Here is a 26,221-nt window from a genome sequence, read left to right on the forward strand (position 1 = left end):
TTGATTGCAAAATAATTATTTAGTAGAAATTTATAATTGAAATATGATTGAAAAAGTAAAATATATATATATGAAAAAGAGAAAAATAAAGAAATAATAATTATAAAGAAAATTACAATACTAAAAAAAAAAAAAGAAATAAAAAGAAATATAGAAATACATTGTGCATGAAAAAACATAAAAGATACAAAATAACATGGAGGAAGAATCCATAGGGAGAGAATAGCTTCAGAGGAAATCCCAAAGGAGTAGACTGTTAGAGGATCCTGATAGCAAAATGAGATATAGTTTCAGCCAGCAAATTCTTATCTCTTCGTTTTATTCTTAGCCATAATACTCGTTCTACGAAATATTATAATTTTTCGTGAATTTAAAATAGTTTTCTTAAAGTCTATTCAACGTAGAAATTTTTCTGTGAATAGTAAAAGAAAAAGAAAATATTATTTTTTTGATAAAAATAAGAAATGTTATCTATATATAAATTTCTTTTCTCTTACCATGCTGCGTAAGTTGGATCGTTGTCGGTGATGACTCTGAATATGTATAAGAAGCATGTTAGTAACTTGAAGAATAGATTAGCCAATCGTATCCTCAAACCTGAAACATAAAATATCGTAACAAAAATTATTAGAAAAATTTTCAATTATACAATATAGATATATAAAAAATTATTTGATTATCATATTTGTATTTAAGTATATTTTATAAAAATCATATATTATATTAAAAAAAATTCGATATAAACTTTGATATTGTATACTTTCATTTCATTCTATTTCACAATCTAATTATTTAAAAATATCTAAAAAAAATAGAATACTAACAATTAAGCTATACGAATAAAGAATTTACTCTATTAAAATTGCACAAATTGCGAATATTATTATTACTTTTATATATTTTATCTTACAAAACCATTAAAAATAAATTTTTCACCATAAAATTTCTCACGAAAATATTTTATTTTAATTCTTAAACTAGCGCAATTTATTCGTCTCTTGTTATCAGAGAACGTCAACACCAATAGATAGGGTAATAGTTACGAAAAAATCGGTAGAATGAATTTGTCACAGAGTGAAGAATGCCCTGGATTGAAAATTTATCGATATTCACGATTTACAAAGAGCTATTTTTAATCGTTCTCTTGAAACGAAACACGGTAAAGTATCGATCTCTTGCCAGCACATTGATAGATGCAAATAATCGATATCTGTAATCGAGTTTTCATGGTATCGACATGATAGCATTGGCTACAAAAGATTACATGTCTCGCCGGTAGACGTCTCCCTTCCCGAAATTACATTTCTGATATACAAAGAACAATGTGTTTTCGAGAAGAATTTCTAGAATTCTTTTTTGCGATCAAAAGCTCGAGTAGATCTTTGTAATTAATATTACTGTGATATTAAATAAAAGTTCACACTATCGAATATTTATCCAGTATCATGAGTAATATCATGAGATATCGGCATTTGAAGGAATGTTCAAATTCATAAAAATAAAAATATAACATAGATCTTGTATTCAATAAAGATAATTTGAAAGTTTTTTTATTTATATCACTGCAAAAAAACAGCAATTATATTTTTTTATTAAGAAATAATATATATTTGTTTATTTCTTTAAACAAATTATTATTTAACATAAATATGTAAATCTAATATTTTAATATTTGAAACTTTATGTGAAATAAAATAAAATATTTCGAACAGAGAAACAATGATGAAAAAAGAATGATGAAACAGAATTATTTTTTAAACTACTCTGAGAAAAGCGATTAAAAGATATTCATGATCGATTAATTTTAAATTTTTTGCATTATGTTAGACAAAATATACCTGAATTATAATATTATATTCATAACAGAACGTGCAAAATTTAATTACATAGAAAAGTCTATTTAAAATTGCAATAATGATCTTTATGAATGACAGCATAATATATTGTGTAGTATTTATACGAAATGATATTTGATATATCGATATATCTGAATATGAATTTATAAATAATCTAGATCAACATGAACAATAATATTTTATTTTAAAAATTTAATATTAATTTCTACAATTTGATTTAGATATAATAATATTCTGATTTCTATTCATGAATTCCATTCATGAATTTGAACATTGTAGAAATAAATCAAAACGTGTTTCAATGCATTTAATATGAAAATTATTCGATGTACTTACTTGAACGTTGATTTTTGATGAAATACAGCTGAAGTCTTTCCTTGAATGTATTTTCGTTCACGTAATATTCGACACGAACTCTGTAAAAGAAAAAAAAAATTGAAATTATTATCTGATGTTTCATAGGTTTCGTAGGTTAAGTAATCTTAATTATCGAAAACAAATCCAATATTATGTACAGTATCGAGATTGAAAAATTTTCAATTTCCTATATGTTTGATGTTATATGTTATATGTTATATATATAAGCCTGGTATTATAAATTTCACCTTCACGTGCCACAAATTTGTATACCATGTTAATTTAAATGTGAATATTTTATTATATTCATACACAATATCACAACGATAGAATTTTTCAAATGTGACAAATTTAATTAATATAAATTTAAATTAATATTTAAATTTAACAAAACTGAATAGAAAAAAAATATCAAAAATAATATTAACGATAGAATAAAATAACATTTATACATACATCAGAACTTCAAGAATATTATTTTAGTAGTTTTCGTAAGCAAATAAGAATTGATATTCAATAAATGCAACAATTTCTGTTTAATATTATGTATATACTTAATTAATTATATTATACCTAATATTGATGATTCCTTCGAGAATAACAACTTTTCCTATTCAATTTTCATCTTTATTCTATTATTAATCACGAGTCGAAATATCGTCAATGCTTAACCTCCAACAATCACAATTGAAAACATTTCCTTGGAGTGCATTCATTTCGAAAGCTCCCATGAGATGGCGTGATGTTTTCATTATTAAGTAATAAGACTATTACCATTTGTTATATTAGAGACTAGCTCATTCTACCAAACAAAAAATTTGCATTGTAACTGTTTTTTAACCTCTCTAAGCGATCTATATTGAAAAATTAAACGTAAATCGGATTATTAGACCACAATTGAAATTTTAGATTCTTGATTCTTTCTTTCAGAGAGTAGTAATAAATAATATATATAATACCTGAATTTATCTTCAAAACTTCATCTCTGTTGTCATGTTTCCAAATATAATTAAATTTTATTCAACGAATAAATTCTTATTATTTGAATTTTATTCAAAATATTCAATTCAATATAACATGTAAATAATTAAACAATATTCTTGTAAATAATCTCTACATAAAAATTCAGAAATTCACTGATTATGTTTAGATACACAAAGTTGAAAAGAGATCATATGTAAATTTTTAATTATCTCTATTAAAATTTTATAGACATACCGTGTATGCGATTGTTTCGTGTTGTTGAACTGGTTCTTTAACCTAGATACGTCACGATAGGCACGGTTAGGTCGAACGATGATTATTCGCGTGGAATCGATTCTTATCGATTGTTGATCGTATTTGATCGTTTCTTACGTATGAAATCAAAGGATATAACAGAGAGAGACAGAGATATCATCGATCGATGAGAAAACCTTTGTATCTGAAGAGCGTGGTTGCGCTTTCGAGCTCGATCGACTGAACGATGACATGAAAAGAACTCGACATTCTGATCGAACGTATATTCATTCCTTTTGTTTTTTAAAAATGTTTTGTTTTCGATTTTTGAAAGTATCGTTGCACGTGTTTAATCTTTCGAGAGATGAATTGCGAAGAAAAGAGAGAATAATTATTTTTTATCTTTCAATTAAAACGAAAAATATAAAATCGAAATTATATTTATTTTTATTATCAAAATAATTTTTGTTATATATTTTTAGAGTAAAAATACCATTTCATTCGTGTATATATGATAAATGTTTTACAAGATTTTAAAGAATCGTATGTCTTAGAAAATCTTTCGTCATGAACGTGTTATTCATTATGTTATCATTATAATTTTATTATATTATCGAGGATAATAATTTTTATAATAATATAGAATCTTATATAAATAGGTATGTATATAATAGATATTTTTAATTAATTAATTTACAAAAATAAAGTTATCATGAAGTTTGATTATATGGATAGATTCATCAAACTTAATTTTAATATATGCTTCAAGAGATTCAATTTCATCCAACATCCATCGGATTCTCAGATCCGATACCAATATTCTAGTTATGCACGATATCAAAATTTGAATAATTCATTAGATATCTACGTCAAAACAGCTTCACTCATCACTTACAGAATTATGCAAATATGTTTCATTCGCTGTTCCATTTCCAATGTTCTTATCTTATCATCGATCATGATATATACATTGATAGATATATATTGAGACAAATTTACTCGACTCGAGTGACAAGGAAATTTAAATGCCTAAATATTTTATTTCAAACAATCATCGTATTCAAAAATAAAACTTCGACTTTTCATATAAATCGAAATCAAGAGATTAAAAATTTTATTATCAAAATCTATTCAGAACATAGAGAAAATTATGCTATTGAAATTAATTTTTCATTCATCTTCATATCTCAATCGGTTGTCCGATTAAATATTAGATATAAAGATTCAAACTTTTCATGAATGAGCAAACGATCCAAATTTGACTTCTATTTTATTCTAGAAATGGATATTATGTTTCTTCCGATCTGTCAATTGTCTACAATTTGGGATAAGTAATAAGTGAGATAAATGCGAGCGAGAGATCCGAACAGATGACAAGAATAGAGATGATAAAAAATTACCTTTTTCTTTACACGACGATATCTCCGGAAGCGGAAATTATATCGGAATAAATAAAAATGCATTTTGAAGAACAAAATATCGCGCTTCTAACGATTTCTTATTTATCGATCGAGAGTAATTATCTTCGGAGTTATAGCGGTTTAAACTTTTTTTAATTTTAATAGAGTTTAATTGACTTTAAGATAAATGGTTAAAAATTAGTTTCTCTTTTTAGGATGATATCTCGAGAACCAGAAGTCGTATCGGGATAAATGAAAATGCGTTTTAAAGGACAAGATTTCGCGCTCGTAACATTCTCTCATTTATTGACTGGAAGTAACTGCCTTCGAAGTTATAGCGGTTTAAAATCTTTTTAATTTTAATTGGGTTTAATTGAATTTACATTCTATGTTACGTGATGTATTCTTAGAAAAATATTGTTAAACCTATATATATTAAGATTCCTTGTAAGAATTTTAATTATCATTGATCAGTATTGATTATTGTTGTTCATTAGCAGACGATCTACAGTTGTTATGATGTTATTTCAAACCATCTACTATAATGTATGTGTAATGTAACGTTGCGTTTCTAATTAGTGGTTATCTATTCAAATATTAATTGTGCTTAACTTTACTGATCAAACAAGAACTGTGTAATGAATACTATGATATATCTACATAAGAAAATCGATAATTAATCTTTTCTCCATATATTTTCATTTTTAAAAATATTTTTTTCTTTTTTTTTTCGAATTTCAAGAATATATCGAACAGAAACGAAAGCAAATCGAGATGAGAAACGAGCTATATCAAGCGAAAAATATTTGATCTAAAGTTGTCAGTGGCCATTCGTTCATTTTTTCCAAGCATCCAAGCGCATTTTTCGTCGACATCTCGTTTTTCTTGATTTATCGACCGGCCAACGACGACTTTTTTGTCGTTGGATAAGGAACTTGACAGAACGACGAAGATAACGTTTTCAAGGATGACAGCATGAAAATGCGAATAAATCGTCCTTTATATCGCTTTTTTTTACTTATTTCTTTTTTTTTTTGTTTTTTTGTTAGCATGGCAAATCGATGAATACTTTGATAGCAATCGATCTCGAGAGGCATTTGCGTGTAAGAATTGAGTTATTTATCTTTATGAGGATTTTTTAAATATTTTAAAGATAGATTTGCCTATTTATACGTTTACACGTCGAGTTTAACTGGAAATTCTTACTTTTCATTTTATATGGATTTCGAACCTATATCTACATTTTTATATCAACATAAATTTCAGACGAATGATAAATACATTCATAAATCCTGCTGAAATAATGCTTTAATCTTTGTGGAAAGAAAAAAAATATTTCCTCTGAAAATATAATTCAATTTTAGATTCTACGGAATATGATAATCAATTTGGGAAACAATAGTTAGAATTTCGAGTTATCTTACAACTTCTTAAATAATTAAAACTTAATCAATTAAATTAAATTTTATGCACAGTATTTAATTTAATTCAAATTTTACATAGCAAAAAAAAATCTAACCTACAATTTAATTTAATACGTCTAAATTTTATACATCATCAGAAATTTGCAAATTAAACAGTTTATACAGTTTCACCGGTAATGGCACGTCACTTTTTGATGATGGCAACCCCGCAACATTGGTAAACTATGAATTAACCATCGAAATGCGTTCCGCTCGGCCAAAGTCAACCTGTCGATATTTAATTAAAATGTGGCTCGAGAATTTAGATCGTTGACATTTCCAGTATAATTGGGGGAGGGGAGAGGAATAGAGAGAAAGAGAGAGAGCGACAGCGAGAGCGAGAGCGAACGAGAGAGAGAGCAAGAGAGAGAGCGAGAGCGGGAGCGAGTGAGCGAGCGAGCAAGAGAGAGCGAGAGGCGAGCGAGTGAGCGAGCGAGAGAGAGCGATAGATCGACAGCGAGAGCGAGAGCGAGAGTCGAAAATAGATCCGATACGGGCAATTTGTACGTGCGAGCGAATTCTGAGATTGGATGCAATCGTAAAATCGATCTCTTTGATCTCGGCTCGAAATAATCGAGGCCACTTTCTTTAATACTTAAAAGCTCGTTTCATCCTTATCACGTATTTCCAATCCGATTTACGCGGATTTATTTATTTATTTGTTGTTCTTCGGTCGAGCAAATTTTTTCTTGTGATCAAAAAATTGGATTATTAATTAGCTGGTGATTAATACTCGAGGGGGAAAATTTCGAGGGAAATTTAATCTCTAAAATTAAATTCTTATTTTTAATAATAATGAAAAAAAAAAAAACGATCTCGTTGAAGAAATAAAATTAGAAAATTTCTTCGACGCAACAATTCTTTTTTTCTATTAAGAATTATTAAGAGTCAATATTTGATATTTAATTAAATTTTGCAACGGAAACAAAAATTTGGAATTAAATCTCGATTTAATTTAATTTAAAGAATGCGACGCGATTCAAAAAATAGAAATTTTCATTTTCAACAAATTTACGAATGAATATCTCCCACGATAATTTCCCAATCAATCGTGAACAGATGTAGCGAGATAAAATTGCTCGCGCAAGAGGGGAGGGGGAGAGGAGAGGGGCGGATATTGGCGCGGGCAGAATCACAGTGATGAAAGGAAAGGGGAAACTTTTCCGTTTTAACGAAATTAATGACTGCGCTCTACTCCTGTTTCGGCTGGCAGAAGGTCAATTCCTTTGGTAACGAGTTCCGGAAACTCTTTTTTACCTGGCTGCGTGTCCCCCCTGCGTGAAATAGGATTTCCACCGCATCAAATAAATTAATTCAAATTCCTTTTACCGACTGTTTAACCACTAATTGCACGCGATTGTGCATTCGTCAAACTACTACTATGTAGAAAATGATAAAATGAAAGTAAAAGTTGAATCAAGAGGATTAAGATATAATTGTTTTTTTTTTCCATTACTTTATTGTTTTTATTAAATTGAATTCGAAGGGTGCAATTTTTGCAATTGTGTTATTCAAATTTTATTTTGAGATTTATCAAAATTTTTCTTTCCTTTCCAAAAATAATTGAATATCGAGAAATTATATCAAAAATTATTATTGGTAAATTTGTTGAAAATGAAAATGTGGAAATTTCTACTTTCGAATCGTATTGTATCATTTAAATTATATCGAGATTCTTCAAAATTTTTCTTCTTTCAGATTCTTATGTTATTTACCTTAATTGTAGTTTGTAACGTTTTCAGAATATAAAGGATCGATTAAAGAAGTAGAATATATGAATGAAGATTCGATTCACGTTTTAAATGAAATAAGAATGGTTGATTGTTGAATTTTTTTTTGTAAAAAAACGAACGAAGATCAGCAATTTTGTTGTAATTATATTGAATAATGGAAATGTATAATCAAACGAATGAATTCAACACGAGAAATAATACGAGATCGAAAAATTTTCATTTGTAACAAATTACGGTATGCCATGAAATAAACTGGTAATAAATTTTGTCTTTCCACCATAATGTTATTTCTCTTGGTAATAAACGTCACATTGTAACATTAAACCGCACTTCAATTCATCTTTTAATATAAATTTCATTCAATACGGAGATATTCCCTTTTTTTTTCATTTATTTTTGCATGTAAAATTTATCATAATTTCGAAGACATTGTATTCTATTATTATTAAAAAAATAACGTAATTATTACTCATGACAAAAGTTAAAAACAATAAATTAATTTTTTTTATATTTTTCATCTTAATCTTTGGCCATTTTACAAGCACAGAATTAATTATTCATTGATACATATAATTTTTAGTTCTGAACTCGTCGATCTATCCATCTTGGAGAATAAAAAATATAAATAAATTCTCAAAGAATTAGAAATATACAATATCCTTTCGATATAAAAATTCTCATTTAATATATATATAGCATTAATAAATAATTTATTAAGAAATAGAAATATTAATTTATATTCATATGTAAAAATAAACATTTGTTTAAATACATTATTATCAAATAATAATAATAATATATTTTATTATCATTATTATAATTATAAAATTTTACCTTTAAATATAAATTAAGTTTCCTGTGTTTATTTAGTATATCGTTTTATTTAATAACAGTGCAATACAGTGGCGGTTATTATTAAATAATAAAATGATAAAATAAAGCTTCCTGTTCCTATTTATATTATACGTTCCAAAAAGGTACGCATAATCCATCAGCATCAAGATAATCAGATAACGCCTATACACGTCCACGTGTCGTCCACTTTCCTTTCGGCCGGATCCGCGTAATGGATTTTCCACTCGAGGAAGGAAATACTCGTCCGGCCACGGAATTGTACCTCGTTACTCGAACCCGAAACGCCACTCGGACCAATCTGTATAAATTGAGGGGAACGCTCTCTCTCTTCCCCCTCTTCCTACTCCTCCCCCCACCAGTGTCCCTAACCTGCTCCCTCGAAACTATCGAAACTTTCCAAATCAAGGATTGAATTTCTCAGATTTCAGATTGGAAGAAAGTTTTCAGTTATCGATGTGTGTTGTTTATATACATCACGGAATATTATAAATTTTCGACTTACTCGAAACTTTCGAAAATAAATATGAATTATCGGAAAAAAGTTTTCGATATATATATATATCGTATATTATTTGAATGAATTTTTGATTCGAAACTTGTCGAACTTTCGAATTCGAAAACGTTAAATTCCGAAGAAAGTAATTTTGAATATATAAATGTTTTTTGGTGTAACATTCAAGGAATAACGAGATTAATTTTTTTTTTATTTTGGTCAGTGTGTGATCTAGTGTGAGTGAATTATAACGTGTTATGAGTCACTCATAAGGAAAGAATATATAAGTCGATCTAGGATTTCATTTGTGATTTTTTTTGAAAATTTTATTTTTGAAAATGAAAAGAAATTTTTGATTTCAGAATTTGGAGAATTGTTAATTTTAGAATTGTTAATAGTTGTAAGAATAGAATCGTTTGCACAGCACGATGATCGAAAATTAAAGGTTATATGAAAAAATTCACCTTGATTCTTTTATATTTGATTATATCATCGTTCTGGCAGTGATCCGAGTCAATGATTTCTGAAACGAAATTAAACATTCTGTTAAACTTTTACCCTGATTTAAATGAAAATATTTGAAATATTGAATTGATATTCTTTTTGTTGAAAGAGTGTCTTTATAATTTTTATGTAATAAAATATTTAATATGTAATACAAAAGAATTTTTAATAAGAAATTTTCTTGTTTTGTTTCCAAAGAATAAAAATCATTGAATAAGGATCCAATTCATAAAGCATATAAAACTTCCTCAAATTCTTGAAAAGAATTGTATCTGTTTCAGAACATGAGAATAATAAAATTACACAATCCGAAGAATACATCGTAAGCTTAAAAATGTCGCATACTGGGTCATTGCAATACCGATCGATGGTAATGCAGGTAGAGGCGATCGTTTAAACGAGACAAGTTGCATAATTCATAAGTTAGTCCGATGCTCCACGGAATCACGCTCGGCTCGAATTTCCTCCAGATGTATAAAAGCATTCGTCAGGTGGCTCGTAAATATTGTGCATGACGCATCGTCCATCGGCTGCGCCCTACCGATCACGAGTTATCGGGGAACCGTTGCTTGATAGAATGGAAAAGACGATCGATATTCGAATTGAATGGAGTTTCTTAATATGCCCCATCGATTGATCTCATCAGAGTGATTGGTGATTGATAATTTCTTTATTTTTTTGGATAGTGATGAAGGTATGTACGTAGAATTCATAAATTTTGAATAGAAATGAAGATTTAATTACGTGATTTTAATTTTATCTAGATAAATGGGTGTATATTTTTATTATTATAGATCAGAAATTAAATTCATTTTATACATATTACTAATTTTGTTATAGTGATATAATAATGGACATTATAAAATTAAAAGAGCATGCAGAAAAATAATTGACGAAATGGCTTTGTGTCTCTAGTCTCTAATATCTACTTAGAGCAAAGAATCTACTTATATCTTAAAATCGATCGTTAGAATTGAAAATAGAAATTGATCATAAATTTCCTAGAAAAAGGTATGATTAATACTACTGATCATAGAAACTAAAAAAGAAAAGTTATTAAAACTATAGTAACCACAAATGATAATAAGTAAAATTTAAATTTCTACTAATAATTACAACTGAATCAATTCTCACAAAATATTACTTATCCACTGAATATAACCTTAAAACACCAAAAAAAGAAAAAAAAAGTTGAATAATCACGTTGAATAACCATAATCTCTTTCCAATAACAAGATTTCACAGTTTACATCATTCATAGTACTCGAAACGAGAACAATGAGACTACCGAACATACCTACCACTCAACTATCCGCAACTCCACTCCAGATCGCAACATTCTCGTCCAGCATCGGTTTAAACGCTCATAATTGCATCTACGTCTGTTTCGGACAAGCGTTTAATTCCTATCGTCTCGCTAACTATCGCGCGCAAACCATTCTGATTCATTCAAGATATTAAACACGATACATCGACTTATACACATTATAATACATCTGTGATTGTGTAATGTAATGATTAAAAAAATTTATTTTAAAATTCATGTAAATTAAATTTAAATCTTCGCTTATCTTATTATTTTTATTTTGGAAATAATAAATAATAAATTAATTAAAGAATGATTTAAAGATAAATTCAAATTTTTTATTTAAATTTTTTAGTTAAATTTTCTAATTAGTGGAATTTTATTTATATGAATGAAAATCCATAATAATTACGTAATACGTGATTATTTGAATTTACGCGTCTATTATTCCGAACGTCATTCCATTTCTATGAACGTTTCAGAATGGTAAAAGCTCGAGTAAGTTCGGTTAACATCGGATAGTCTCGGGCAACGAAGGTCCAATACTGTAGAGGTTTAATCTAAAATCTGAAACCTTCACTCTACTAATTTTCCAGCTTGCAATATTGTTTTCAGTATTACTTATAAGCAACCAAGAGCATTAGTCGAAGTAACAGGTCCAATTGGATTAAAATTTGAAGTTTTCACTTCAATAATTTCATAGGTTTCAACTTTGTAGTAGATCTAATAGAACATAAAGTCTCCAATAGTTTCAGGAACCCAAGCTTCGCTTTCAACCTGATCTATAAGCAATCAAATTTTGTTCTCAACATTGCACTAGATCCAAGGATTTAGTTATAAATTTCCACTTTACATTTTTCACAGTTTCTAGTTTTGTTCTCAATATTATTTATAGACAACTAAAAATAATAGTCAATGCAGCAACTTCAATATAACCTAAAATTTAAAACTTTCATTTCATTATTAATTTCGTAAATTCTAATTTTCTTTTTTTCTTTTAAGGATAATTGATAATAACAGATCCAATAGAACTTAACAAATCTGAATTCAATATTAAAATGTACCACTATGTAATATCTATACAAATTTAACTTTTAATTTTCTATTTAACGTATCCCTTTTAAATCTTCATTGTTTCAAAACAAAGTACACTCCTGCGTATCGCACACTTCTCTTCTCGTAATCCGGATTCCAACGTGTCGCCCGTAGCTGATTAATCCATGACGCGAATGCGAATCGGAAGCAGTGCTTTCAAGACAAGACGAACACGAAGCACCAAGTTTCGACTTGCGACGTCCCATCTATCCACTGATGGCGTGGCTTATGCACTGGTTCGCGTGATGTCGTTTCGTATACATCGTTCCTTTACCTCGAGGGCATTAGCAATCGTTAGTACGACGGGTTTACGGCCCGTTACGTGCAACGTTGGAGAAAGCTGGGCTATTACCGCAACGTTGCACGAAACCCTTTTTCCTCTGTTATGGCTCGTTCCTTGCCCTCGCAAAAAGAGAGAATAAAAACAATGCGAAACGATTAGTCGAAAAATCAAGAATCATTATAAATTATTTTTGGAAAAAAAAAAATTGGGCAATGATTTTTAAGATTTTTATAAGCGTTTTTAATAAGATTTGGAGAATTAAAGGTAATTTAATTAGAGATTTGATTAATCTTTCATTTGTTAATAAATATACTTAATATACTTACTCTGAATATACTTAAATATCAATATTTTAATCTTATTGTGTTTCATTATTCTTATTAAAATTATTTCTAAAACTGCAAATTCCATTTATGTATACTTTATAAATATCTATATTCATTATTTAACCATTTTAAATAAAGCAACAGGTGGTTTATTACAAATTAATACGTATAAAATATCGATATCATTTTCTTGAAGACGCATAAATATTCTTAATTAAAAGATTAAAAAAAATTAGGATTAAATTGAAATACCTATATCTATTAATAAATGAGAATCATATTAATGTATATTATACTACGACTTTTTCAGAGATTAATAATAGTAGATATTAATGAAATATCTATTTTATTGTCAATTAATATCTCATTATTTTGGAATTCTTCAAGAATTTCAATCTATTTCATTGAGTTCCCTTCGACAATTCATCGATTTGCTATCACCTATAAACAAGTATTTCTTATTTTATTATCATCTCCTTTTTAATTAAAATATTTATCAAACTATGAATAATAATACGTATATATTAATAAAATTGGTAAATTTAATTTTTAAAATTAAGCTTAATTGAAAAAAATTCCATTAGCAAACAATTTTTCGAAATTATGAAATTCTAACCTAACTTTTCACCAAAATTCATCAATCAAAAACAAAATATTTAATCCAAATATTCCGCCAATAATACGAGAATTCGTAAAAAATTTAAAAACATGAAAAAAACAAGTAAAAACAATTTTCAAATATTCGTAAAAATATTTATCCATAAATATTTATCCAAAAATATTTATGCCTTGATTTTGTGCAAATAGAGATAAATGAACTGTTACCCGGTTGAAATCACCGAATACACATGACAGAATATCCAGTTAACCAATTAAAAACGGTCAACGCACAAAGAAACGAAAAATATCTGCGTGGTTTTCGATGATTAAATTAAACTGAATTTACTCGTTTCAATCGTTCACACGATTCGCCGGGGGAAACGCAGCCAGGCGTCAAATTGAGCTCGTCAAAATTTTACACGCGCGAAAGAATCACAAAAATCATACTGGTATTCGTATCAAATCATAGTAGAGTAGATAAATATTGGAAATAGTAATATGAGTTTGGATAAATGTAGATAGATATGCTAAAAAATATAGATCTCCGATGGTAATATGGCTCTCTGTGGATAATATAGTCATCTCGTAATTTTAATTAAATTGTAATAAGTAGATTATAATAAAGATATTTAATAAAACTAATAAACTAAAATTTTTTATTATTTGTTAAATCTTTCAGATTTATACAATATACGTGGAAATATACAATTGATTATAAATAGATCGATTTTATTTTTGCTAATAAGACGTGTTTGACATAACCTCAAAAATATTTTTTAAAAAAAAAATTTTTATTTAGATTAGACGAATTAAGTTTGTGTTATGTTGTAATATACGATGAAAGGTATGTATATTTAATGATAAAAATTTTTAATCGTTAATATTTTTTAAAATTTTCGTACATACATACGAAACATTTCATAATAAAGGGAAATATATCTTTTAATAGAAAAAAAATTTAAAATTCTCAAAAAAAGAAGAGAGAGAAAAAAATAAATAAAAATTTCATACACTATATAAAAGTAAATTAAAATAATTTATATTTTGATTTTTTTAAATATTTGATATATTAAAAAAAATTTTATAAAAAAATGAAAGTTATAAGCAATATAAAAGAGAAATATTTTGTTAAAATAAATTCTAAAATAAATGGATAATAATACAAAATTGCATACGTAAAATATGCAAAATATGATAAAATTAAATATAAACACAGACATGACAGAAAGTTAGAGAGAACAATAAACACTTTTAAAAATATTACAAATTAAAAAATATTTCATTAAAAGAATTATATTCCAATAGAAAAATTTTATATGTTACAATTTCAGTCAATAAGATCAAATATTTAAGTGAAGATCATTTCAAAATTATGACAACTCACCAATAATAATAATAATAATAATAATAATAATAATAATAATAATAAATTGATTTTATATTTGAGTCACTTTTTATAGAATTAAAATATTTTACTTTCTATATATAAATATATATATATAAATTTAATTAAAATTAACCATTTTAAATGATTCGACAATCGCTAACTATCATTGAATATTCGTTAACCGAACATATAACACACAGATATACTTCACTTATAATCAAGAGCAAAAAGCATAACAGAACGAAAAACGACACGAGTCGATATATAGGAACTCGCATGATTAATTTTTCAATATATGATTATTTTCTTTCACGTATGCTTATTCATAACCTGTCTCGTATGAGTTAATTATATATATCGTGTGTCTTCGAATTCTATGAATAGAATCTATAGGATAGACATTATCAATATAGATAAATAAAACTCGGCAACCTTGCACCGCATTGACCGATTTGTAATTTCACCACGAACTTTGGTCGCGCACTCTTTTACCACGTTCTCTTCTATTCTTAGAATCTCTATTACGTTTCAATAAGAAACGGATAATTTACTCTGTCGTGTCGTTTCATACTGCGAACTAATTTTACGTGGCATTAGCCTATTCGATAAGAAGCGAATTTAATATCTACTCAAGAAAAAATCAATGTACATGCCTTAATCGAATAATGCGAAAGCAACGTCGAATTTCATTAAAATTTAAAGAAGTTTAAATTGCTCTAATTCCGAAGATAATAATTTTCGATCAATGAATGAGAGATCATTAGAAGCGCAAAATCTTATCCTTTAAAATGTATTTTCGTTTATCTTGATATTACTTCCAGTTCTCAAGATATCATCGTGTAAAGAGAAAAGTAATTTAATCATTTGCTTTCTCTTTTGAAGTCAACTAAACTCTATTAAAATTAGAAAAAGTTTAAACAACCATAACTCCGAGGATAATTATTTCCGATCAATGAATGAGAGATTGTTATAAGCAGGAAATCTTGCTCTTCAAAACGCATTTTCATTTATCCCAATACGATTTTTAGTTCTCTAGATATCATCGCGTAAACAAAAAGGTAATTTTTAATCGCTTATTATCTCCGTCTTTGTTATTTATTTGGATTTCTCACTCATACTTATTCCATTAACCTATATAAAATTAAACAAGTGAGAGATATAATTTCTGGAAGAACGTAATATTCATTTCTAGGATTAAACGAAGAATTAAATTTGGGTCGTGGATCTATTTATGTACTGTTTTAAACATTACGGACACTTTGAATTCTTATATTTTGGCAATCCATTGAGATATTGGAATGAATCAAAAGGATGTAAAACTTTAATTTTTTTTTTTGTAAATTTTTCATTAAAAATTGAATATTCATATGTGCTTATTGAAAACTAAAATTAATTGTATATTTAATTTTTAAATAAACGACATATCAATGAATTATTGGAAACTTGATGCAAATTAAAATTTTCAACTTATACTGAAAAATAAAATAAATAAATAATTCTTTTCTTGATAATATCATTATATAATTAATAATTAATAAATTATTATCTAACTCAATTGTTGATAGTCTGATTAAAAAAATCCCACCTGGAATTTTACGGTTTTATTAAATGTATTTGTTAAATTCAATTTAATAAATTTTCCATTTGCATGGTAATCGATTATTTTTATAAAAAAAAATTTTCTTCAACTAAAAACTTTACCGGAATAAATTATACTGGAATTATGTATATTTAAGAACTCAATCTCTCACTCTTATTCGATTTCAATAAAGAAATGAAATGAGGAAATTTTTCTCTGCATTTATTAATTGAAGTTAACAGAGTTAAATAACGTGATAAAGGGGAACGAGGATTCGATGGGCCAATTTTATTCAAAAGATTATATTCCTATCTCGAAACTCTGACCCAGTATTCAAATGTCAAGGGTTTTTCGATACTGCAATACGTGTAACGATAGTATTCACCATCTTTTTTTTTTTGTTGATTTCGATTTTGTGATTTAATATTTGAGATAATACAGTATTGAATATATACATATAAAAATTGTTAACTATGAATATATTGGCAATTTTAAAAAAATTAAAATTAAAATTAAAATAAAATAACAATTTTATTGATTTCAATAACAATCGTTTTATTAAAAATTAAAAATTCTTAGAAGCACTTAATAATAATCATTGAATATAAAATCATTTTCAAAATATTCCATCACATTCTATAATGTTTAATTCTTACAAAAGTTGGAAATCCTTTAATATCATAGCAATCATAATTAAAATTCTGAAAATTTCTAAACGATTTTCCTTAAAATCATTCCATTTTCAATCACAATATCTAATGCAATAAAATATAACAAAAATTATAATCAATTTCTTTAGAATCCTATTTTTCAATTTTGCACATTTTTTTTCCACTCTTTTTTCCATCACACATATTACAATACTGGTTCGTGTCGCATTCCCCCACGAAACAAAAATAACAGCGCGTTATCTTGATTGTGGCATCTGCGCGATCATTGCGAAGAAGGATAGAAAAATGCAGAGCATTGGCTGGTTGGATACGATGCGTGCGATGGCATTGGCTCGTGAGCAAATAAATTAGATGGTGAGTGAATGTGTTATATCGAAAGTATTATACAATGCCTCGTTGTAATTAAGATAATACATTTTCTGTGTTATTGCAAAACATTTACATGTGTGTACATACCTAATCCTTAAATGAAATGCATCGAGAAACGATGGAGGAGATATTATAGGGTTGATGATGAATAATTTATGGAGATCAATGTTGATAATGGAAGTTTCAATAATTCTTTTGCACAAAATTTGAACTTTGATATTTGAATTTTTGTAGAGAAGTTGATGTTAATACGGATTCTTATTATTTAAGAAATAAATTATTTTGCAAAAATTTTCGAAAGAACAATTTTATGGAGAACCCATTATTAATATCTTATTATTTTCGAAATAATTATTTTACAAAGATATGGAATTTAATATTTTCCAAAACCAAATTTCTTTTTTATATTTATATTTTACAATTTATTACAGATTCAAGTTGTCTTGAAGAAAATTTGAATGAAACGAAAGACATTTGAAAAAATGTGACGAATCAGCTTAATCAATTTAAAAATGGATAAATAGCCATGAGGAATTTCATATAAAAATGAAGGAAATGGAATACTTTGTCAACGTAACTGGGAGATATTTATTTTAAATGAGCTGCTGTGATAATCTGTAAATTTTTTTATTACGTTTTAAAAAAATCTCTTCGAATATGATACTTTTTCAATATTTTTTTATTTTTTTCGTCAATTATATTACAATTACATTATGAATTTAATATCTTATCTCTAAAATTTCAATTATTTTTTATACGAAAAATAAATTCTTTCCAATAGTTATACCATTCTCTATAATATTACTATATCATTTATATTTATATTAATACTATATTATTTATATATTTATTGTTTGTACTATATTTATTTTATCATACTATCTCATACTACATTATTTCGTCAATTTTTATCCTTATCCTTTCTTGTCGGCGAAAAATGATCGATATCAAAATTCCAATACAGTGACATTCCATAGAAATGCACCATTTGAATGATCGAAGCTTTCACATCTCGAAAATATGTGTACACCGCACGAAAATATCGTAAGCGAGGCAAAAAAATGTTTTTTTGCCTCTTTGATCGATCACACATGCTAGACTTTATACCTTTCTGTGTCGATACCGAGATAGGATATATATGTGTGTAACATTGAAAATGTTTTGTGAGCAGAGACTAACGTGACAAACGTGACGTTCGAATAATACAGGTTATGTATGCTTGACGATAATCGAATAATTCTTTGAAAGATATTAAAATTAAAATGAGAAAGAACTTTCGAAGATAAGAATTAAATATTTATTTTTTTTTTTTAGTTTATTTATTTTATAATCAAAAAAGTTATTAGCAATTTAAAATGTTTTAAATTTTTTTCAAGCGAGTTTGCATTGTGATCGACGATTGATTGTTCCGTTTTTATTTTATTTCGAATTATTGTTAACGGTGATATAATTATGGTAAAAAAGCAATCATTGTATAAAATATATGAAAATATATTCTCTAAAAATTTTCTAAAAATCTTTTAGTTAAATTCTTTCTTTTTTTTTTAAGTTCCATCGAGATTTTTTTGTAATGTTAAATATTTATGTATAAAGATCTCTTAATTAACATATTATTTACTTATTAGTTGTTTTTTTTTAACAATAAAGATGACACGAACATAAAAGTCAAGGAATTTCCTATTCTACATCGAACGATATCATAACCTTTCTCAAGAAATATAAAAAAATAAATAAAAATTTTCTATTTTTTCTTTGTATATTTCTTTTTCTTTTTCTATGTCTTTAATATAACTATTACCATTTTCTTTTTGATTTTTAATATTTCCTATAATTATTTATTTTTATCATTTTATAATGATATCTCGATTAAATTTACTTTTTGCTTACTTCAAAACCACCAGGTAAATATTTTTAATACAATTTCACGTGCGATATATCTTTTTGAGTCCATGTCTCAAGCGAATTCACGTAATCCCGGATGATTATATTAAAATTAATTGCACGCGACTGTCTTTCGAACAAATAGTATACACATAGTATATATAGTATACATTATGACCTGAAGATTTCAATTTTCAAGAAAATTCAAGTTTAGTTTATTAGTCTTTTGAATCGAAAGCTTCTAAAATCGATACAATTGTCACATAACATCCACTATGTATTCAAATTAAAAGTCTTCGATCGATTAGGTTAAGTTATCTCGTATGCATGCACTTATACGAAATTATTTTCATTTCAAAAAAAAATGTATAAATCGACTTCTTTCTATTTCTGTTATTTGTTGATTTTTGTGGAATTTTTTTTATAATTCTTTGATGTTTGCGAATTAAATTATTGAAATTATTTTTTTGTTATGATTAATATCAATAATTTTATATCTATATTAAAAATATATAATTAAATTATAAAGAGAATAATATTTATTGTAGATAAATGTTGATGCGAAGTATTAAGTTGTATAGGAAAAGGAATTATTAAATTTCGTCTCGGTCGAATTTGTAAATTACACGATGGATTAAATCCTTAATAAATCCGCTTTATAAATTTTAAAGACGATCATTTATTTGAAATTCTTTTTCCAAATAATTGAATAATTCAAATTTTTCAAATATTAATTTCCAAGGGAATCTTCAGTTAAGTTAAAAATTTTTCAAATTAAAATAAAAATGTAGATTAATTATATACATTTTCATACTTACGTTTATCAAATAGCTCGATTAAATTTCGAAATACAGATCAATCATGTAACATGATTAAATTTCAATCACCTATTAAAATCGAATTAATTAAATTTCAATTTCTCGTGCTTGTGGAGCAAAGGAGCATGAGAAATATTGTCAAAAGGTCAAATATAAGGTTATTTCAATATATACACGTAAGAGGATAAACGTAAGAATAAATATAATTAAAATGATTATTAAAGTTTTATGAAACCAGTGATAACACGCGTGGGAGTAACACGTTTATCATTCGTCAAACTGATATTTCACTTTAGCACTGATTGTGAAATTTACGAGGCTATCCATTTATTCGTGAATCTCATGTTGTTCAAATGAATGCAAACAAAGAATGATTTCGATCTGACATATCTGTAAAAGACAGATTAAGATACATAACTTGGATTTATTTAATATTCTTATTTAAAATTGTAAACAGTATGTATATTATGATATAATTTTGACAATCATATTTTTTTTAATAGAAAAAATTTGTTTAACAAGTTTTTGTATATTATTTATATATTTTCTTAGCTTTATTTAGAATTTTCAATCCAAAAATTGTATTTTTTTTACAAATAAATTTGATATTTATATCAAATTTAATTTCACTTAAAAAAAAAATACACACAAAGATTGATTAAAAAATACTATTTTGTATATTTTTTTACCTCTAAAATTTTAAAGTATCTTTATCAATTATATATTCTATACATATCATTTATATATACATATAAATTATAATTAATATGACTTAACTTCTTAAGATTAAACTAAAAGATTAATGAAAAATTGATTAAAAGTTTCTATTAATTAAATTTATGATTAAATTTTCCAATTTTCAGATTAGAATTTCTAACCTCAATTTAACCTTTCAAGGAATAACTAAAAGATAGAGTAGAGTTAGAAAAATCTGAAAAAAAAAATTATAAAAATTTATCACGCCACTTTTCTGATACTTTTAGCGATAAAAAGAACTTGAACGTCCATTGAGGAGAATAAAGACGCCGAAGATGAGAATTAGACTCGAACTGCATGGACGACATTTACATCGATTGCAGAAGTTGGAAGGTGTGACGAGGTAACTAGAAGCGTTTAACTTAGTTATCAAGTGGTGTGTGTAGCTTCAGTTTCCCTCTATCATTCGTTTCCTCTTTGTTAGTGGCCATTCGTGACCAGTGTATCACCGTGCTGCGGTTACGAATCAATATTGTCGACCTCCACCGCGTTGACACTACGTGTCTTTGCAACGGTTGCTCGATTCGAATACTGACCGCATTCACAGCTATGCAACAACTTCATCGCGCATCGTATCTGGACTATTAAAGCGACCTCTTGCGATTATGTGTAACATGAATCGGTTATTCATCGTTGCGTCGATAATTGTCTCGCGTTCGGTGAAAATAACGCTGAATAGAAATGAAATTGTAAAGTCGATTGTAAAAAGTGTTGAATCGATTATAGAAATTTACAAAAGTTGAATTGCTTATAATAATAAAATAAAATTTATGTAGAAATTTCCTTTTTTTAATTTTTCTATTAATTCTTATAAACATCTATCATTAGAATGAAACAAATCGATGATTGCGAGATAAAATGTTAATTTGAGGTCACTTGTACACGCTTGTTTTATGGTTACAGGGACTCAACTGAAACTGGCGAGGTCTATTCTAAAATTAGACATAGCCGCCTCATCTTTTGTAATGACTCTCATCATGTTGAGAGCTCTTTAGTTGTACAATATATAGAACTAGGATTTTCTCCATATCTGTACATCTATGAATATCATATGTTTCTAAGATTTTCAATCCCTGGAGATACTCGTTAAATTATTATAAAAAAAAAAAAAAAAAAAAAAAAATCGAAAAAAAAGAACTGAAGTACAATAGAATGAAATTAATTACGATATAATTTTGGTTTTCTCTATTAATGAATTTTTTAATGGGTTTTTTTTTCTATATATTTTTATTATCGCATATAAATTTTGTATAGATAGGAGAACGATATTATAATATACAAAATAATATTTGAATTCTTTTAGATGAACAACTTTATTTAGAATATATTTTCATGAACGTGATGAAATTAGAAATTTAACATTTTTTAAATTTTTGTATTTAAAATTTAAAAAATTTTTAAATTTTTATCATAAATGAATAAAAATTTATAGAGATGTTTATATTATAAACAATTTCTACATGTTAAGATAATAGAACTATAGAGATTTCTGCTACACTATAATTATATACCTTTGAGTTTTGTATTTTAATTGCACCCTAGAAATAATTCCAATATATTACTAATTCTTAATAGATGTTTTTATTATTCATATCCAATAAACTCAAAACATTAACAAAAGAATTAAGAAAAAAAAAGGAAAGAATCATTATCAGAAATATTTTGAATTCTGGAAAAAGCTAGTTGGGAAAATAGATTCAAATCGTAATTCTATTTTGCTGAGAATAGTAAAGGAAGAATAAGAATTGACTTTAAATTTTCAGAGCCAATATTCTGACGTCATACAGATTTGGAGGTGGAGAGAGAACAAACTAACTGTGGAGACATAGATTTAATCGACAATCCCTACTTAGCCTGACTTTTCCCCTCTAGTATTCCTAAATCAGAGTGTGACGTCAGACTCTAAAAGTCTGGAATCCCAGTCGATAACCCTGCATGCAAGATAAAATAAAATACGAGAAACAACAAACTTACGAATTCTGTGTGGATCGAGTAAGTAAGAAAGAAACGTTTTCTCGACTGGATGCATCTCATACTCCTGAGAATTACTTTTCTAACAGATTAATTGCGTTTCAGTTACCAGTTTCAGGGTCCTGTAAAGTCAACGTGATCGACTTCCGCCAAGTAGTGGCTCGTTCCCATGGCGAAAATTCCTACCAAGCTTTTGTTCGCGCGGAGAAAGGAATGAGAGAAGAAAAAAAAGATATATGATGGAAAGACAAAGTGATATGGTGATCATTTCAGAGATAATTTAAGTAAAAATAAAAAATGATTATAAATGCATATTACATAAATGTATTTCATATGTGATACAAAAATAAAAGCGTAAAAATAAAAAATGTTCAAAAATTTAAATGTTTGAACGTATTGCGAGTATATTTGAAAAATGATGTAATTTATAAAAGTCCGTGTTTTAAAGGAAATTAAGAATTGTTTGTAAGTTTATAAAAATGAAAATATAATAAAACTTTGAATGTTTATTTCACTTTTTTAAATAATAATTATATACTCACAAAAACTTTTTCATTAAAAAGAAAAAAATTATTTATTCGCATTTCATTGTTTAAATTCAAAAACTATCCTACTATTAGATTGTTTTAAAGAAAAACAAAAAGATAAACAAATAAATAGAGATAATAAAATAAATATTATGCATATGCTTTATATATGTATAAATTTTAATTTTTCATTAAAGTCAGAATTGTTTTTCAATTGTTTAAATTTTTCTATAAAAAATTTTTCCATAAAAAAACTTATTCAAATACTTTTGTAAGTCTCTGTAAGTTTATACCGACTTTTTTTGTATAAACTATCTTAAGCCATTCTTGAAACGCTTCTCACATGTAACAGGATATCCTATATAACCAGACTAAAGAAAAAGAAAGACAGAGATAGATAGATAGAGGTTGTAAGAGAGAAAGATGGCTTCGGTAATTTACTGAAGGAATTTAGACGTCACATGTCACTAGCACGAAGCCAACCGGTAAAGTTGCTCTCCTTGTAGCTAGTGGGCACGTCGAAAGGACGTTTGATCGCTCGAGTGGCTGTCGAGATTCTTGTTTCCCTTGTATCGACGTCGATCCAACGAGCAAATAACTTCCGGGCTAGAGACAAGCGTTGCCCTATCCTCTCGTTCATATTTATACGATATTCTATGGAATTTCGTTATGCTTTGATACGCCGCAAATATATTTAGATTTTTCTGTCTTCTTTTGTATGTTTTTGATTAAAGACGTCCTTAATCTCTTTGATGGGAAACCATTTTTGTGTGTGATATTATTTAAAAAAATATTATTCGATGTGTGGTATTTAACAATTGAGAGATAAAGAAAAGTAAATAGAAAATTCTGAAATATTTATTATTTATTAAATTAAATTAATTATAAATTATGAATGGTGGATTGTAATGATGAATAAACGAATTTTTATACACAGTAAACAATTTTTTTGAAAAAGAATTTGATAAATTTATTTGATTTTTCTATTTTATTTTATACGACTATTTTATTTTATTTTTTATTTTCTATTTTATTTAAAAGGTAATATTTTGATATTTTTAATTTAAAAGGATAAAAAATTATAATATCAAAAACAAAGTTTGCAAAAATTTCAATTTAGAATTGAAACAAATTTTATCGATATTCCTTGATATACATTCCCTTCGAAAGTGAAATGATAACTCCACCTCTTTTAAATTTATATTCACGAGTTCCATTTATATCCAACTCTCGTTTAAAAACCATTTCGAAGATAATTCAAAAAGCTTCTTAATATTTTCAATTGTTCCGACCATTTGTTCCAACACTGATTTGCGTATTATCCTCGTCAGAATAAAATTCACAAAATGAACGATTGAGAAAACGAAGAAAAAATTCTGCGACTTAATTTCGTATCCCGAACGCCCTCTTTTCAAGAAAGAAAATGAACTTACCGGCTGTATTCCGGAAACAAAGGAAACCAGGCTCATCTAGAGATTCAACCGTTTTATCGTATACGTTGCACTTGACGTTTATGTGTTCCCTGTCATCGTATAAATTTTTATGAAAATGCATTTCCTTCCCTTCCTTGTGAAACTTTATTGTGCGCAATCTTCGCTTAAATCTTCTCCTTATTGTTATTGCTCTCTGTTTTTTTCTTAAATAAAAGTAAATAGTCCAAGCAAATACCGAAGTTTCCTAACGATTAGGTTAGGAAACTTTTATAGTGAGATCAAATTTTACTTGTATTTTGGATTTACATAATTCAAAAATTTTGTCGAAAAAGATAATATAAAATTAGGAATTTATTTATATCTAGATATGATGAAAAAAAGTGCGATGTGAATTTAAATTCAAAAATTCGTATGGTTACTCGCAAAACTGTATGAAGAAAAGAAACATTTAAGATCATAAATTCTGATATTTTCAGTTAAGAATTTTGATGTTTATCTCCAATATGAAATTTTAATTTAATTTTTGAAAATATTTCTTCTTGTATTTTTCATAAATATAAAATTTTGACTTTTTTAAATATTTCTAACCTATTTTATTCCTCCTAAATTAATTTTCGTATGAAACTAATAAATATTTTTTTATAAATCAAAATATGTCTCAATTTTTTAAAATTGTTTCTTCTTAATCAAATAAAAATTAATTTATTATAAAACACATTTACTTTAACTTTCTAAAAAAGAATCTTGCATACATATAATTTGATATCCATATCATATATTCTCCACTTGGAAGGATATCGATATATGTATTCGATCCAATCGCGTGTATTTCTAAAAAGAAACGGGAAATAAAATTGCCGATAAATAGAAATTCTGAACGAACGATTTGACCGAGAGTGTCAATTGTCTGTTAGGGCTTGGAATAGTTGGGACCAGTTTGCGATCAGACAGCCGATGTATGATCGGTCAAAACTTATTTCCCTCGGGTGCCATGATTCGATTCGACTCGACTCGATTCGAGAAGAGATGGCACTGTTTCGCTCGTCTTAGTTCAGTACTCTTTATGTTTTTCTCTGTCTCGTTCTTTTATACTGAGGCATCAATCTGGAAAAATCCTGCGTGTCTCGCGAGATCGAACTTTCGGAAAAATATATTGACTTTCGATTATTTTTTCAATATTGGTAAAAGTGTTTAAAAATTAGTTTTAAGTGAGTTACTTTAAAATTACAATTTTTAATGATTATATTATTTTTTTATCTCTTTTTATAATTAAAATAGGATAAATAAAGAAATTCAGAATAAGGAAAATTTTAATATTACACGATTAATTTATTAGCTAT

At 26.8% G+C, this 26,221-nt stretch overlaps 1 protein-coding gene across 10 annotated transcripts in view; it reads right to left on the reverse strand.

Annotated features, from left to right (window-relative positions):
- LOC107999647 (potassium channel subfamily T member 2) overlaps positions 1-26,221 on the reverse strand; it is a 190,869-nt gene that overhangs the window by 36,712 nt on the left and 127,936 nt on the right. For 9 of the 10 annotated variants that reach the window (XM_017059614.3, XM_017059615.3, XM_017059606.3 and 6 more), the window contains 2 exons: positions 2,193-2,272; positions 498-597 (listed from right to left, as the gene is read on the reverse strand). In XM_017059614.3, coding sequence (XP_016915103.1) covers positions 498-597; positions 2,193-2,272 — 180 coding nt within the window. Of the gene's footprint in view, positions 1-497; positions 598-2,192; positions 2,273-2,786; positions 2,806-26,221 lie in introns of those variants that run through there. The other variant, XM_062076704.1, reaches the window with a different exon arrangement.

The sequence above is a fragment of the Apis cerana genome, linkage group LG6 (assembly GCF_029169275.1).
Source record: "Apis cerana isolate GH-2021 linkage group LG6, AcerK_1.0, whole genome shotgun sequence".
In the NCBI taxonomy this organism is placed as follows: Eukaryota; Metazoa; Arthropoda; class Insecta; order Hymenoptera; family Apidae; genus Apis; species Apis cerana.